Below are 15,692 nucleotides of genomic sequence, written 5' to 3'. Positions count from 1 at the left end.
CACACACGACAACCCAACCACACCCCTCTCTAAAGAGCACTTATGTAATGGTGGCCCACCCAGCCCCTGCCCCTCCCTCCCTTTCCCCCCTCTAACTCTTCCTCCCTCCATTCACAACGTACCACATAGAAATGTAACACAGGCCTATAGAGCCAACATGATTACCTACTTCACATGACAGAGAATCTATTCTACACAACACATTTCTCTCTAGATGCTCTGTAACTTTGTATTGCTTACCCAACCTGTTTACCATATATGCATAGTCACTTTAACTATACATTAATGTACATACTACCTCAATTGGCCCGACCAACCAGTGCTCCCACACATGGGCTAACCGGGCTATCAGCATTGTGTCCCACCACCCGCCAAACTCTCTTTTACGCTACTGCTACTCTCTGTTCATCATATATACATAGTCCCTTTAACCATATCTATATGTACATACTACCTCAAATCAGCCTGACTAATCAGTGTCTGTATATAGCCTCGCTACTGTATATAGCCTCGCTACTGTATATAGCCTCGCTACTGTACATAGCCTCGCTACTGTACATAGCCTCGCTACTGTACATAGCCTCGCTACTGTATATAGCCTCGCTACTGTTATAGTCTCGGTTATAGTCTCGCTACTGTATATAGCCTCGCTACTGTATATAGCCTCGCTACTGTTATAGCCTCGCTACTGTATATAGCCTCGCTACTCTATATAGCCTCGCTACTCTATATAGCCTCGCTACTGTACATAGCCTCGCTACTGTACATAGCCTCGCTACTGTATATAGCCTCTCTACTGTTATAGTCTCGCTACTGTTATAGTCTCGCTATTGTATATAGCCTCGCTACTGTATATAGCCTCGCTACTCTATATAGCCTCGCTACTGTATATAGCCTCGCTACTGTATATAGCCTCGCTACTGTTTATAGCCTCGCTACTGTATATAGCCTCGTTACTCTATGTAGCCTCGCTACTCTATGTAGCCTCGCTACTCTATGTAGCCTCGCTATGGTATATAGCCTCGCTACTGTATGTAGCCTCGCTACTGTTATAGCCTCGCTACTGTATGTAGCCTCGCTACTGTATGTAGCCTCTCTACTGTATATAGCCTCTCTACTGTATGTAGCCTCTACTGTTTATAGCCTCGCTACTGTATATAGCCTCGCTACTGTATATAGCCTCGCTACTGTATATAGCCTCGCTACTGTATATAGCCTCGCTACTGTATATAGCCTCGCTACTCTATATAGCCTCGCTACTCTATATAGCCTCGCTACTGTATATAGCCTCGCTACTGTTTATAGCCTCGCTACTGTATATAGCCTCGCTACTGTATATAGTTTCGCTACTCTATATAGCCTCGCTACTCTATATAGCCTCGCTACTCTATGCAGCCTCGCTACTCTATGTAGCCTCGCTGCTGTATGTAGCCTCGCTACTGTATGTAGCCTCGCTACGGTATATAGCCTCGCTACTGTATGTAGCCTCGCTACTGTATGTAGCCTCGCTACTTTTATAGCCTCGCTACTGTATGTAGCCTCGCTACTGTATGTAGCCTCTCTACTGTATGTAGCCTCTACTGTTTATAGCCTCGCTACTGTTATAGCCTCGCTACTGTATATAGCCTCGCTACTGTATATAGCCTCGCTACTGTATATAGCCTCGCTACTGTTATAGCCTCGCTACTGCATATAGCCTCGCTACTGTATATAGCCTCGCTACTGTTATAGCCTCGCTACTGTATATAGCCTCGCTACTGTATATAGCCTCGCTACTCTATATAGCCTCGCTACTGTTTATAGCCTCGCTACTCTATATAGCCTCGCTACTCTATATAGCCTCGCTACTCTATTATATAGCCTCGCTACTCTATGTAGCCTCGCTACTCTATGTAGCCTCGCTACTGTATGTAGCCTCGCTACGGTATATAGCCTCGCTACTGTATGTAGCCTCGCTACTGTATGTAGTCTCGCTACTGTATGTAGCCTCGCTACTGTATGTAGCCTCGCTACTGTATGTAGCCTCTCTACTGTATGTAGCCTCTACTGTTTATAGCCTCGCTACTGTTAGAGCCTCGCTACTGTATATAGCCTCGCTACTGTTATTTTTCACTGTCTTTTTACTGTTGTTTTTATTTCTTTACTTATCTATTGTTCACCTAATACCTATTTTTTACTGAAAAATTGCACTGTTGGTTAGGGCCTGTAAGTAACCATTTCAAGTATTCGGCGTACACAACAAATAAACTCTGATTTGATTTAAAGTTGCCACGATTCCCTATTCCAAATCATCTGTCCAACACCAAACATTTTATTCTGAATTTTCTGTTCTTAGTTTGCACAGTCCTAACCCAATGAACCCCACCCACTCTGCAGGTCCCCTCCTCCATCTCTCTCCACCAACCTCCCCCGCCCTTACTCTTCTTATCTAACCATCCACACCCTCTCCACCCTTCTCTCTCTCACTCTTTCCTCTCCAGCCAGTCATCACCACCCCACCTTTTCCTCCACCCTCTCTAACAGTCCAGAGACAGAGCCGGTCTCCATTTTCTTTCAGCCTCTCTCTACACCTACCCACCTACAACCATTTGTCCCTGTGTCTCTCTAGTCTTCCCCACCCCTCTAACTGTCCCTCTACCCCACCTCATTCACCCATTCCTATCCTCCTCTCACCGTGCACTCCACCTCTTCTGGTTCTGGTTTGATGTGTACTGAGGGCATGTCTTCTTCTTCCACCTGGGTCTGGGGCTCGGTCTTGGGTTCCTTCTTGGGAACCTTGGGTTGGGGCTCCTTCTTGGGTTGGGGCTCCTTCTTGGGTTGGGGCTCCTTCTTGGGTTGGGGCACCTTTGGATGTGGTTGGGACTGGGAGGTGGCACCACTGCTGGCCTTCTTAGGACTCGACTGGCACTGCAGAGGGAGAGAGAGGACTGTTAGCCAGTAGTAGCACATACGGAGAAGAGAAAGAGTTACACTGGAAGAGATGACATGTTAGACACATCTAGAGAACGGCGATAGAGAGAGAGAGAGAGAGAGAGAGAGAGAGAGAGAGGCACAGTAATCAGGGGAACAGTCAGACTACCGCTACACAGGGAGAAAGGACATGCTAGCCAACTGTTACATACCCTGACATACAAACACAGAGAGATGAGAGGAGGAGGAGTTGGGTGAAAGCAGTAGAGAGGTGAGATAGAGGTCGAGAGAGGCAAAGAGAAAGATAACAGAGCCATAAGAGAGGAGAGGTGAGAACAGGGGGAGGGGTAGAAGAGACAGGTAAGGAAATGACACACAAATAAAACCAGCATTACCCTCTTCTCAAACGGTAGGCCTATTACTCTGAAACTGTGCTATGCAGAAAGACAAATAATATATAAAGGGTTAGGCCTATGCGAGAGGAAAAGAGAAAGAGACATAGAAGTAGAGAGAGAGAGAGAGAGAGAGAGAGGGAGAGAGAGCCTGATCCTAGCCCTGCCAGTGAGGGAATGAGAGCGAAAGAGAAACAGAGAAGCAGCTCAACAGAAGTATTGTGTCCCCTCCCTCTCTCTCACTGGTAGGCAGTCACACCCTTCTCTAGAAGCAGAGGGGAGTGGAGAGAGAGAGAAAGACACACACAATCTCGACGCACACACTCGTTCAATTCAATTCAAGGGGGCTTTACTGGCATGGGAAACATTGGATTACACGACCAAAGCAAGTGAAATAAACCATGCAGAAAAGTGAGGAGAAACCAAAAACTATTATCAACTGTGTAGCGTTTTTAACAATGTGCAAATAGTTGTAATAGGAATAGTAGAGGAAGATCAATATGGGTTGTATTTACAATGTTTGTGCTCTACTGGTTGCCCTGTTTCCATAGCAACGGGTCACAAATCTTGCTGCTGTGACGGCACATTGCTGTATTTCGCCTAACAGACATGGGAGTTTATCAATGTTTGATTTGTTTTCTAATTCTTTGTGGGTATGATCTGAGGGAAATATGTATCTCTAATATGGTCAGACATTTGGCACGAGGTTAGGAATTGCAGCTCAGATTCCACCTCATTTTGCGGGCAGTGGGCACATAGCCTGTCTTCTCTCTATGGCGATCTCTCTCAACAGCAAGACCATGGTCACGGAATCTGTACATAGTCAAGGATTTCCTTAATTTTGGGTCCGTCACAGTGGTCAAGTATTCTGACCCTGTGGATTCTCTGTTTAGGGCCAGATATCATTCCAATTTGCTCTGTTTTTTGGTTGATTCTTTCCAGTGTGTCAAATAGCTACCTTTTTGTTTTCTCATAATTTGGTTGTGTTGCTGTCCTGGGACTCTGTGGGGTCTGTTTGTGAACAGCACCAGAAACAGCTTGCTGAGGGGGCTCTTCTCTAGGTTCATCTCTCTGTAGGTGAGGGTTTTGTGGTGAAATGTGTGGGCATCACTTCCTTTCAGGTGGTTGTAGCACTTAAAAACAGCTCTTTTCTGGATTTGAACATTAGCGGGCATAGTCCTAATTCTGCATGTACTGCTTGGGGTTTTGCTTTGTACATGAAGGTTATTTTTTAAAGAATTCTGCATGCAATGTCATTTACAAAATAGCCTCCAACACTCTACTCAGCAAATTGGATGCAGTCTATCACAGTGCCATCCGTTTTGTCATCAAAGCCCCATATACTACCCACCACTGCGACCTGTACGCTCTCGTTGGCTGGCCCTCGCTACATATTTGTCGCCAAACCCACTGGCTCCAGGTCATCTGTAAGTCTTTGCTAGGTAAAGCCCCGCCTTATCTCAGCTCACTGGTCACCATGGCAACACCAACCCGTAGCAAGCGCTCCAGACGATATATTTCACTGGTCATCCCCAAAGCTAACACCCCCTTAGGCCGCCTTTCCTTCCAGTTCTCTGCTGCGAATGACTGGAATGAATTGCAAAAATCACAATAGCATGTTCATTAGTTTATGTTACTGTAGGATACATGTCAAAAACAAAAAACACCAACATTGAAGTGTTCAATGCATTATTCTTGTGGGATGCCTTTGTCATGAAACAGAAAGCATATGTGTTAAAACACAGGAAAATGTTATTTTTATAACAACTAAATAACATAACCCAACCCCAGATGCACGGTGAGCAATTAGAAAACGTCAGTAGGGAAAGTCTGCACAAAACCAACAATGGCATTGTAATGAATTTAAAAGTAATCGATATGACAGCAGTCAAATAGTCAAGTATTGTCTGCACTTGTTCCAAACGTCGGATTCCACGCGTATCCATTCCTCTTGGTCTTTTTGCCATTGTGAATTCCAGACACTCTCACTGCGTAGGAGTCGACTGATAAGACTGCTACGGTGGCGCGTGGATTGATATAGGGTACATACCATTTTGAGATTAGAATTAGAATATGTCGTATCAATACAATGGAATGGCCAGCCCTGCTCTTCATTCACAACTGGCGATTACATAATTATGCATCGTTCGCTTCCCCTCGCTCATCAACTCACCCATTCTCCCCAATCATACTCGACTCCATTGATTTCATCTGTTATATGTGTGAAATGAGTTTATGTTCAGTTGAGGAAATGATCAGGGTGATTATCAACTGGGCATGGCACCTTCCACTTCCACTGTCGGGAGGAGGAGGGGCAATGAGGGACAACCTTTTAAAAATAAATGACATGCCCTCTTAAAACTGGTTATAACTCCGGTTCTGTTTATGACATTACAATTCTAACAGCAGTAAGTTATATAGACTTATTTAGGAAATGGTCAGTCACAGTGGTATTCTGCCACTGTGTACTCTCTGTTAACCCTAGATTCACTAAAGCATTCATTTGACTTGCTCATGATTTTCTATTTTTGTTATTACTCTGCCATTTTTTTAAAGTCACGCCCCCCCCTCTGTCCTTCACCAAAATGAAGGAAAGCTTTGACTATATACACACTCGGTGAGCATAGCCTTGCTATTGAGAGAGGCTGCCGTAGGCAGACCTGGTTCTCGAGAGAAAACTGAGGTGCACTTCCTAACCTCCTGCCAAACGTATGACCATATTAGAGACACATGCAGTGCCTTCAGAAAGTATTCACACCCCTTCACATTTTCCACATTTGGTTGAGTTACAACCTAAATTTGTCACTGGCCTACACACAATACCCCATCATGTCAAAGTGGAATTATGGCACCATTTTCATTTACCGGACATTTAAGAAAAGGACTGGATTCATATGCATCGGTTGCACAACCTGATTAGAGCGTCCACCCCCCCTGCTCAGAATGCCAGACATCCCTTTTACTTTATGTTAATTCATCTTAACAGAACATGCAACTGCAATGCAACGGCGTGCATCCTTCTTACCGAATACCCATGAGATGTTACAACACATAGGTGGCACATCCGTATGGCTAGGGGAAGCTTTCCCTAAAGTACACTGAATTAGCCTAAATAGCTTATATACATAAGTAAATACAATTATTAAAAATAGGGTACCACATCATAAAGCATGATTTGGCCACACAGGCTACACTTCTTAAACAAAAAAAGGCTGTGGATTTAAATCACATAGCCTACAGTTGGAAGGGCCCGCAATTTGGGCAGAGCAACAAAAAAAATACAATCTCAGAAAAACAGTTTGGATAATGAAATGGCTATTGCTGTAAATAGAAGACAACGAAAAGACTCCAATCTGTCTTTTAATTATGAAAATTCGCAACCTAAAGTTATCAGCCATCTCCCCGGTAAATGTGCATATTCACGGTCTGTCATTGGGTCAGTGCTACGTTTGCTTGTTTTAGGACAATCATTTTTTTCTTCCAGGTTAGATGAACGCCATATTGTATTTGTCTCTCCCAATAACGGCCGGCATTTTTTGGGATCGATTTTGTCGAGGCTACTTTAAAGCCAGGTAAGACGTGCTTCAAAGTATGTAGTGAAATGTCCAGCTGGGTAGTGTTTCCTCTGACACGTTGGTGCGGCTTGGCGGGGTCGTGTTTCAGAGGATGCAAGGCTCTTGACCTTTGACCTCTCCCTAGTCTGTAGGGCTGCGGCTGATAGGGCAACACGTTAATTACCAATTGGATAACAAGAATTGGGGAGAAAAAGGGGTAAAAGTGCCCAAAAATATATAGAAATAAAACATAAAAATCCTTAAGAGTCTATTGATACACCCGTGTGTTTATCTGAGTAACATAATAAAACAATCCCCATCAAAATGTCAGTTGAAACTAGAGATACCTTTTTTTTTTTGTATTGGCTGCATCCGCCTATGTCGGCCTTCCGCATCTGCGGGGGAAGGTGGCCAAGCTACAGCGGTGTTTTGTCGGACCTTGAGACATCCAGAAAACATGACCCCACTGTGTAAAGGGGAGACTCTCACAAACAGGCGGTGTTCTCCGTTTCGCTCTACGACCAACACAAGTGTCACGGGACTCATCTGAAGCTAACCCATACAAATGAATGGAAGTATGGAGGTAGATGATTCGAACAAAAATAAGGGCTTCAATTTGTGACCATCTCGATACAATCCCATATGTTAGCTTAGTGGAAGCTAGCAATGATCAAACACCAATTTGACAGAGCTTGAAGAAGAACTTTGAAAATAATAAAATGTTGCCCAATCCAGATGTGGAACACTCTTAGAGACTTACCCAGAAACCCTCACAGCTGTCATCTCTGCCAAATGTGTTTCTAGCATGTAGTGACTCAGGGGGTTGAATACTTATCTAATAATGATGTGAATATGAGTGGTTTTTTCCCACTTTTGACATCAAGAGTATTTTGGGCAGATCACTAGCAAGAAATGACACAGTTTAATCGCATTTAATAACACAACAAATGGGAATAAAGTCCAGGGGTGTGAATACTTTCTGAAGGCTCTGTAGCACATTTCCCTCCGATTATTTTTTTAAACATTTTTTATTTCACCTTTATTTAACCAGGTAGGCAAGTTGAGAACAAGTTCTCATTTACAATTGCGACCTGGCCAAGATAAAGCAAAGCAGTTCGACACATACAACGACACAGAGTTACACATGGAGTAAAACAAACATACAGTCAATAATACAGTATAAACAAGTCTATATACGATGTGAGCAAATGAGGTGAGATAAGGGAGGTAAAGGCAAAAAGGCCATGGTGGCAAAGTAAATACAATATAGCAAGTAAAACACTGGAATGGTAGATTTGCAATGGGAGAATGTGCAAAGTAGAAATAAAAATAATGGGGGTGCAAAGGAGCAAATTAAATACAGTAGGGAAAGAGGTAGTTATTTGGGCTAAATTATAGGTGGGCTATGTACAGGTGCAGTAATCTGTGAGCTGCTCTGACAGTTGGTGCTTAAAGCTAGTGAGGGAGATAAGTGTTTCAAGTTTCAGAGATTTTTGTAGTTCGTTCCAGTCATTGGCAGCAGAGAACTGGAAGGAGAGGCGGCCAAAGAAAGAATTGGTTTTGGGGGTGACTAGAGAGATATACCTGCTGGAGCGTGTGCTACAGGTGGGAGATGCTATACCAATCGAGGATTGGTAGGATGGTCAGTTTTACAAGGGTATGTTTGGCAGCATGAGTGAAGGATGCTTTGTTGCGAAATAGGAAGCCAATTCTAGATTTAACTTTGGATTGGAGATGTTTGATATGGGTCTGGAAGGAGAGTTTACAGTCTAACCAGACACCTAAGTATTTGTAGTTGTCCACGTATTCTAAGTCAGAGCCGTCCAGAGTAGTAATGTTGGACAGGCGGGTAGGTACAGGTAGCGATCGGTTGAAGAGCATGCATTTAGTTTTACTTGTATTTAAGAGCAATTGGAGGCCACGGAAGGAGAGTTGTATGGCACTGAAGCTTGCCTGGAGGGTTGTTAACACAGTGTCCAAAGAAGGGCCAGAAGTATACAGAATGGTGTCGTCTGCGTAGAGGTGGATCAGAGACTCACCAGCAGCAAGAGCGACCTCATTGATGTATACAGAGAAGAGAGTCGGTCCAAGAATTGAACCCTGTGGCACCCCCATAGAGACTGCCAGAGGTCCGGACAGCAGACCCTCCGATTTGACACACTGAACTCTATCAGAGAAGTAGTTGGTGAACCAGGCAAGGCAATCATTTGAGAAACCAAGGCTGTCGAGTCTGCCGATGAGGATGTGGTGATTGACAGAGTCGAAAGCCTTGGCCAGATCAATGAATACGGCTGCACAGTAATGTTTCTTATCGATGGCGGTTAAGATATCATTTAGGACCTTGAGCGTGGCTGAGGTGCACCCATGACCAGCTCTGAAACCAGATTGCATAGCAGAGAAGGTATGGTGAGATTCGAAATGGTCGGTAATCTGTCTGTTGACTTGGCTTTCGAAGACCTTAGAAAGGCATGGTAGGATAGATATAGGTCTGTATTACACAGACTTGAATTTGAAAACAAATCCAATCTTGATAAACTCCCATATCTATTAGATGAAATACCACAGTGTTCCATCACAGCAGCAAGATGTGTGACCTGTTGCCACAAGAAAAGGACAACCAGTGAAGAACAAACACCATTGTAAATACAACCGAAGGTAAACATGTGTCCCATGCCAATAAAGCCCATTGAATTGAATTGAGAGAGAATGAGTTGGCTGCAATATGGAAATGTTTAGGTGTGGGGGTGGGGAAGGAGGGAGGGAGGGAGGAGGAGCAGACATGTGACCCAGCTGCAGCAGATTCCTCACAGAGGTGTGGTCCCCCAATCAGCCTAGGTGTGGCTCCACTCACACACACACACACACACACACACACACACACACACACACACACACACACCATCCCCCCACTACACAGACACGCCTCCCCCCACCACACACACACCACTTCCCCTTCACACATGCTGTCCTCTCCCAATGACCATTGTAGAGGAACAGAGACCCCTCTATAGTCACAAAAGTAAGCAGTGAGCTCAATGTGATGTGACACCTCTGACTAGCTAGCTAACCACAACAGACAGAGAGCAGTAGATCCACAGAGTCAGCCCTGTTTGTCCCACTACAAGAAGAGAGGGAGAGAGGAGAGGGTGGGGTGGGACCCCAGCCCTGTTTGTCCCACTACAGGAAGAGAGGGAGGGAGGAGAGGGTGGGGTGGGACCCCAGCCCTGTTTGTCTCACTACAGGAAGAGAGGGAGGGAGGGAGGGAGGAGAGGGTGGGGTGGGACCCCAGCCCTGTTTGTCCCATTACAGGAAGTTACAGAGAGAGAGAGAGGGAGGGAGGGAGGAGAGAGTGGGGTGGGACCCCAGCCCTGTTTGTCCCACTACAGGAAGTTACAGAGAGAGAGGGAGGGAGGGAGGAGAGGGTGGGGTGGGACCCCAGCCCTGTTTGTCCCACTACAGGAAGTTACAGAGAGAGAGGGGGACCCCAGCCCTGTTTGTCCCACTACAGGAAGTTACAGAGAGAGAGAGGGAGGAGAGGGTGGGACCTCAGCCCTGTTTGTCCCACTACAGGAAGTTACAGAGAGAGAGAGAGAGGGAGGGGTGGGTGGGACCGGGTGGGTGGGACCCCCACCCAGACCCCCACCCACCCCTGTTTGTCCCACTACAGGGAGTTACAGAGAGAGAGAGAGGGAGGGAGTAGAGGGTGGGGTGGAGGGTGGGGTGGGACCCCAGCCCTGTTTGTCCCACTACAGGAAGTTACAGAGAGAGAGGGAGGGAGGGAGGGAGGAGAGGGTGGGGTGGGACCCCAGCCCTGTTTGTCCCACTACAGGAAGTTACAGAGAGAGGGGGAAGAGAAAGTAGAAGGCAGAAGGGGGAAGAGAGCATGGGGAGAGAAAGAGGGCGGGATAGAGGGAAGGGGAACAGAAACCGGACAGGGAGTGAAAGGGACAGCAAGGGTGGGATAGAGGGAGGGAATGAGGGGCAGAAAAAAAGATAAAGAAAAAGAGAGAGCATGATGAGTGTGAGAGAGGGGAAGACCGTGTGTGACAGAGCGGGAGAGGGGGGAACAGAGTGACTATTTGGGTCAGTGCTCTTCCCTCCTCTCCTCCCCTGTCTCCACACCTCGTGGCTGCCTGGCTGTGTCCCTCCCTGTGGGTCCCGCACGTGGGCACAGTGTGGCCTGTCGTCTAGAACACACACGCCTATATCCCACAGACACAAAATTGGACACAGGAGTCTCTGGGACCATTGTGGCTTTAACCTTTTGCGTGTAGGGGGCAGTATTTTCGTTTTTAGCTAAAAAAAAACATATCCATTTGAAACTGCCTATTTCTCAGCCCCAGAAACTAGAATATTCATATAATTAGTCAGATTAGTCAGATTTGGATAGAAAACACTCTAAAGTTTCCAAAACTGTAATAATATTGTCTGTGAGTATAACAGAACTGATATTGCAGGTGAAAGCCTGAGGAAAATCCAATCAGGAAGTGCCTCTTATTTTGAAACCTCTGTTCCTATGCATGCCTATCCTCCATTTAAAGGGATATCAACCAGATTCATTTTGCTATGGCTTCCCTAAGGTGTCAACAGTCTTTAGACATAGTTTCATGCTTTTATTTTGAAAAATGAGCGTGAAGGATCACATTGCGTAAGTGGAGAGGGGGGGCTCTCAGAGTGAATTTTGCGCAACTTGAGTAAAGCCGCTATTGGCTGTTATTGAAAAACCTACACACTCGGTTGATATATTATCGAATACTTATTTTAAAAACAGACTGAGGGTTGATTATAAAAAACGTTTGACATGTTTCTGTGGACATTATGGATATTATTTGGAATATATGTCTGCATTGTCGTGACCGCTCTTTCCTGTGGATTTCTGAACATAACGTGACAAACGTACGTCGGTATTTTGGGTATAGAAATAATCTTTATGGAACAAAAAGAACATTTGTTGTGTAACTGGGAGTCTCATGAGTGAAAAAATCCAAAGATCAAAGGTAAAGATTTTTTTGATTGCTTTTCTGATTTTCGTGACCTAGCTACTTAATGCTTAGTGTACATAATGTTATGCGATGCTATCTATAAACTTACACAAACGCTTGGATTGCTTTCGCTGTAAAGCATAATTTCAAAATCTGAGACGACAGGTGGATTAACAAATGGCTAAACTGTGTTTTCCTATACTGCCCTTGTAATTTCATAAATAGGAATATTATTTGACTGTGGCGCTATGCTATTCAGCGGTTGCTGATGACAATTATCCCGCTACCGGGATGGATAGCGTCAACAAGTTAACAGCACACAGTGACACAAGGCCCATCACAGTGCCATCCGTTTTGTCACCAAATCCCCATATACTACCCACCACTGCGACCTGTATGCTCTCGTTCGCTGGCCCTTGCTACATATTGGTCACCAAACCCACTGGCTCCAAATGATCTATAAGTCTTTGCTAGGTAAAGCCCCCTTATCTTAGCTCGCTGGTCACCATGGCAACACCCACCCGTAGCACGTGCTCCACCAGGTATATTTCACTGTTCACCCCCAAAGCCAACTCATTAGGCCGCCTTCCCTTCCAGTTCTCTGCTGCCAATGACAGGAACAAACTGCAAAAAATCACTGAAGCTGGAGACTTATATATCTTACCGATCGCTGCACCTATACACAGCCCATCTGTAAATAGCACAACCAACTACCTCATCCCCATATAGTTATTTACCCTCTTGCTCTTTTGCACCCCAGTATCTCTACTTCATATCATCATCTGCACATCTATCACTACAGTGTTAATGATAAATTGTAATTATTTCACCTCTATGGCCTATTTGTTGCCTTACATCCCTAATCTTACTACATTTGCACACACTGTATAAAGATTTGTTTCTACTGTATTATTGACTGTACGTTTGTTTATGTGTAACTCTGTGTTGTAGTATGTGTTGAACTGCTATGCTTTATCTTGGCCTGGTCGCAGTTGTAAATGAGAACTTGTTCTGAACTGGCCGACCTGGGTAAATAAAGGTGGAATAAAAAATAAATTAAAAAAATGGCCATTGACTATGAGGTAAGGAAAATGGGACAGATCCAGAATGAAGGAAATGACAGTATGTTCTGTCTACTTTAACGCGACTTCATGTTTGTTCAGTATGAGGTAAGACAGTATATGGTTTACCATCGCGACTCACAGATGACACGGCTGACACAAATAGAAGACCACAGCCAAGAGAACACAGACAGACACATAATAAAAAAAAACACACACACACACGCACGCGCGCGCACACACACATAAATTACACCACATATACAGCAAACACACACACACACACACACACATAAATTACACCGCATATACAACAAACACACACACACACACACACACACACACACACACACACACACACACACACACACACACACACACACACACACACACACACACACACACACACACACACACACACACAGTGACCTGGCCTTGCCCCCTCTCCTCCAGTTTCAGTCCTGCCTCTCAGTGGCTGCTATGAAGTCTGCCACTCTGACCTCTGTGTGTTCTGCTTAACAGTCATAATGAAAAAGGAGCATAAGTGTAGTGGGCACTCTGGACACACACAGTCTTCCTCTGGTGGAGAGTAGCTGATCAAGAAACGTCCATGTAAGAGAGAAAACGTCCTGTTTACGATGCAGACAGATGAGGGAGGGAGGTTTCTAGGCTCTAGTCTTAGGTTCTGCAGGCGGATGAGGGAGGGAGGTTTCTAGGCTCTAGTCTTATGTTCTGCAGGCAGATGAGGGAGGGAGGTTTCTAGGCTCTAGTCTTAGGTTCTGCAGGCAGATGAGGGAGGGAGGTCTCTAGGCTCTAGTCTTGTGTTCTGCAGGCGGATGAGGGAGGGAGGTTTCTAGGCTCTAGTCTTAGGTTCTACTAGGCTCATAAGCTCTACCACTGTTTGCTTTTCCTCCTAGAGCACCGGATGAGAGGAGAAGAGGGCGAGGAAAGAGGAGAGGAGTGGCCACATGAGATGATGAGAAAAATAAGACACTGTACAGGTATGAGAGGGAACAGAGAGCTGGAGGGGTAGTAGGAGAGAGAGGAGCGGGAACAGAGAGCTAGAGGGATAGTAGGAGAGAGAGGAGAGGGAACAGAGAGCTAGAGGGGTAGTAGGAGAGAGAGGAGAGGGAACAGAGAGCTAGAGGGGTAGTAGGAGAGAGAGGAGAGGGACCAGAGAGCTAGAGGGGTAGTAGGAGAGAGAGGAGAGGGAACAGAGAGCTAGAGGGGTAGTAGGAGAGAGAGGAGAGGGACCAGAGAGCTAGAGGGGTAGTAGGAGAGAGAGGAGAGGGACCAGAGAGCTAGAGGGGTAGTAGGAGAGAGAGGAGAGGGAACAGAGAGCTAGAGTGGTAGTAGGAGAGAGAGGAGAGGGAACAGAGAGCTAGAGGGGTAGTAGGAGAGAGAGGAGAGGGAACAGAGAGCTAGAGGGGTAGTAGGAGAGAGAGGAGAGGGAACAGAGAGCTAGAGGGGTAGTAGGAGAGAGAGTAGAGGGAACAGAGAGCTAGAGGGGTAGTAGGAGAGAGAGGAGAGGGAACAGAGAGCTAGAGGGGTAGTAGTAGAGAGAGGAGAGGGAACATAAGAATTTGTTCTTAACTGACTTGCCTAGTTAAATAAAAGGTAAACAAATAAAATGAAATAAATAATACCTTTTGGTTTGCTATACATTTTTTCAGGATAGTCCTTGGTAGTAAGAATCCTTCCAGGTAATTCTGTCAAAAATCAAGGTTTTTAGGTATGGAATTTTGATTTGGAGTCAAGGTTGTTGTAGAGGGTAGTATCCTCTAAGTCTTTGCAAAATCAATTGCATTACATTTTTCTTGCAGGAAAAAGTCAGGCTCTCTCTCAAGGTGGAGTAGGGGCGGGGTCAGAAGAAAGGGGGGCGAGGTGTGCAGCCTCAGTAACAGGAGGCTTGACATGGGGGGAGGGAAACAGAGAAGGGGTGGGGCAATAAAGCTCTCTCTCTAGAACTGTGTCAAGGGGGGGGGGGGGGTGTGACTGGAGAGAGGACAGTACACACGAAAGCACGCAGGCGTGACCACTTCAGACCACACGCTGTAACGTCTGACTGCTGATAGTTTTCAGACCATTCGACATGACTGAGCCCTCCCTCTCTTCCTATGGATATTATGGACCTCCAACCTCCTCAGATCACACTCTATCCACCAGTCTGTACAATATATGTGTCAACTCCACCAGCCCCAACCCTGCCAGCCCCTACCAATTTCACTAGCCTCCTATCTATTGCTCCAATCAGCCCCTTCCCTAGCCCCAAGCCATGTCCATGTCCCAGCCATGGCTCAGTTTGGCATAGGAGTGGGACATACAGAAAATGTTACACATTATATCCAGGAAAACTAGCTGAGACCCAGCAGTACCAGGTGGCTACTTCTCACTACATACAGTCCCTCAACATAGACACTAAACACAAATAGAAACGCAACATATCAAGTTGAAGCTGAAATAGAAAGAGCCCAGATATTTACCATACGCACACATTTGTTTACATCCCTGTTAGTGAGCATTGATCAGTGTGTGTCAGTGAACAGCATGATCATTACACAGGTGCACCTTGTGCTGGGGACAAGAAAAAGCCACTTTAAAATATGCAGTTTTGTCACACAACACAATGCCACAGATAACTCGCTTGAGGGAGCGTACAATTGGCATGCAGAGTGCAGGAATATCCACCAGAGCTGTTGCCAGAGAATTTAATGTTCATTTCTCTATCATACGCATAGTCGCTTTAAAAAATGTGTAAGTACGTTCAAAATATAGGTCGACCGATTAATCGGA

At 45.5% G+C, this 15,692-nt stretch overlaps 1 protein-coding gene across 8 annotated transcripts in view; it reads right to left on the bottom strand.

Moving 5' to 3' along the window:
- The window catches only part of LOC110490127 (Krueppel-like factor 8), a 119,568-nt gene that overhangs the window by 48,965 nt on the left and 54,911 nt on the right, over positions 1–15,692 (bottom strand). For 4 of the 8 annotated variants that reach the window (XM_036944427.2, XM_036944428.2, XM_036944430.2 and 1 more), the window contains exon 2: positions 2,674–2,907. In XM_036944427.2, the coding sequence (XP_036800322.1) occupies positions 2,674–2,907 (234 nt within the window). Of the gene's footprint in view, positions 1–2,673; positions 2,908–3,305; positions 3,488–15,692 lie in introns of those variants that run through there. The other 4 variants (XM_036944431.2, XM_090200198.1, XM_090200200.1 and 1 more) reach the window with 2 other exon arrangements.

Source organism: Oncorhynchus mykiss, chromosome 15 (genome assembly GCF_057628025.1).
Source record: "Oncorhynchus mykiss isolate SJ-2025 chromosome 15, ASM5762802v1, whole genome shotgun sequence".
In the NCBI taxonomy this organism is placed as follows: Eukaryota; Metazoa; Chordata; class Actinopteri; order Salmoniformes; family Salmonidae; genus Oncorhynchus; species Oncorhynchus mykiss.
This window is presented reverse-complemented; position numbering and strand designations above follow the sequence as displayed.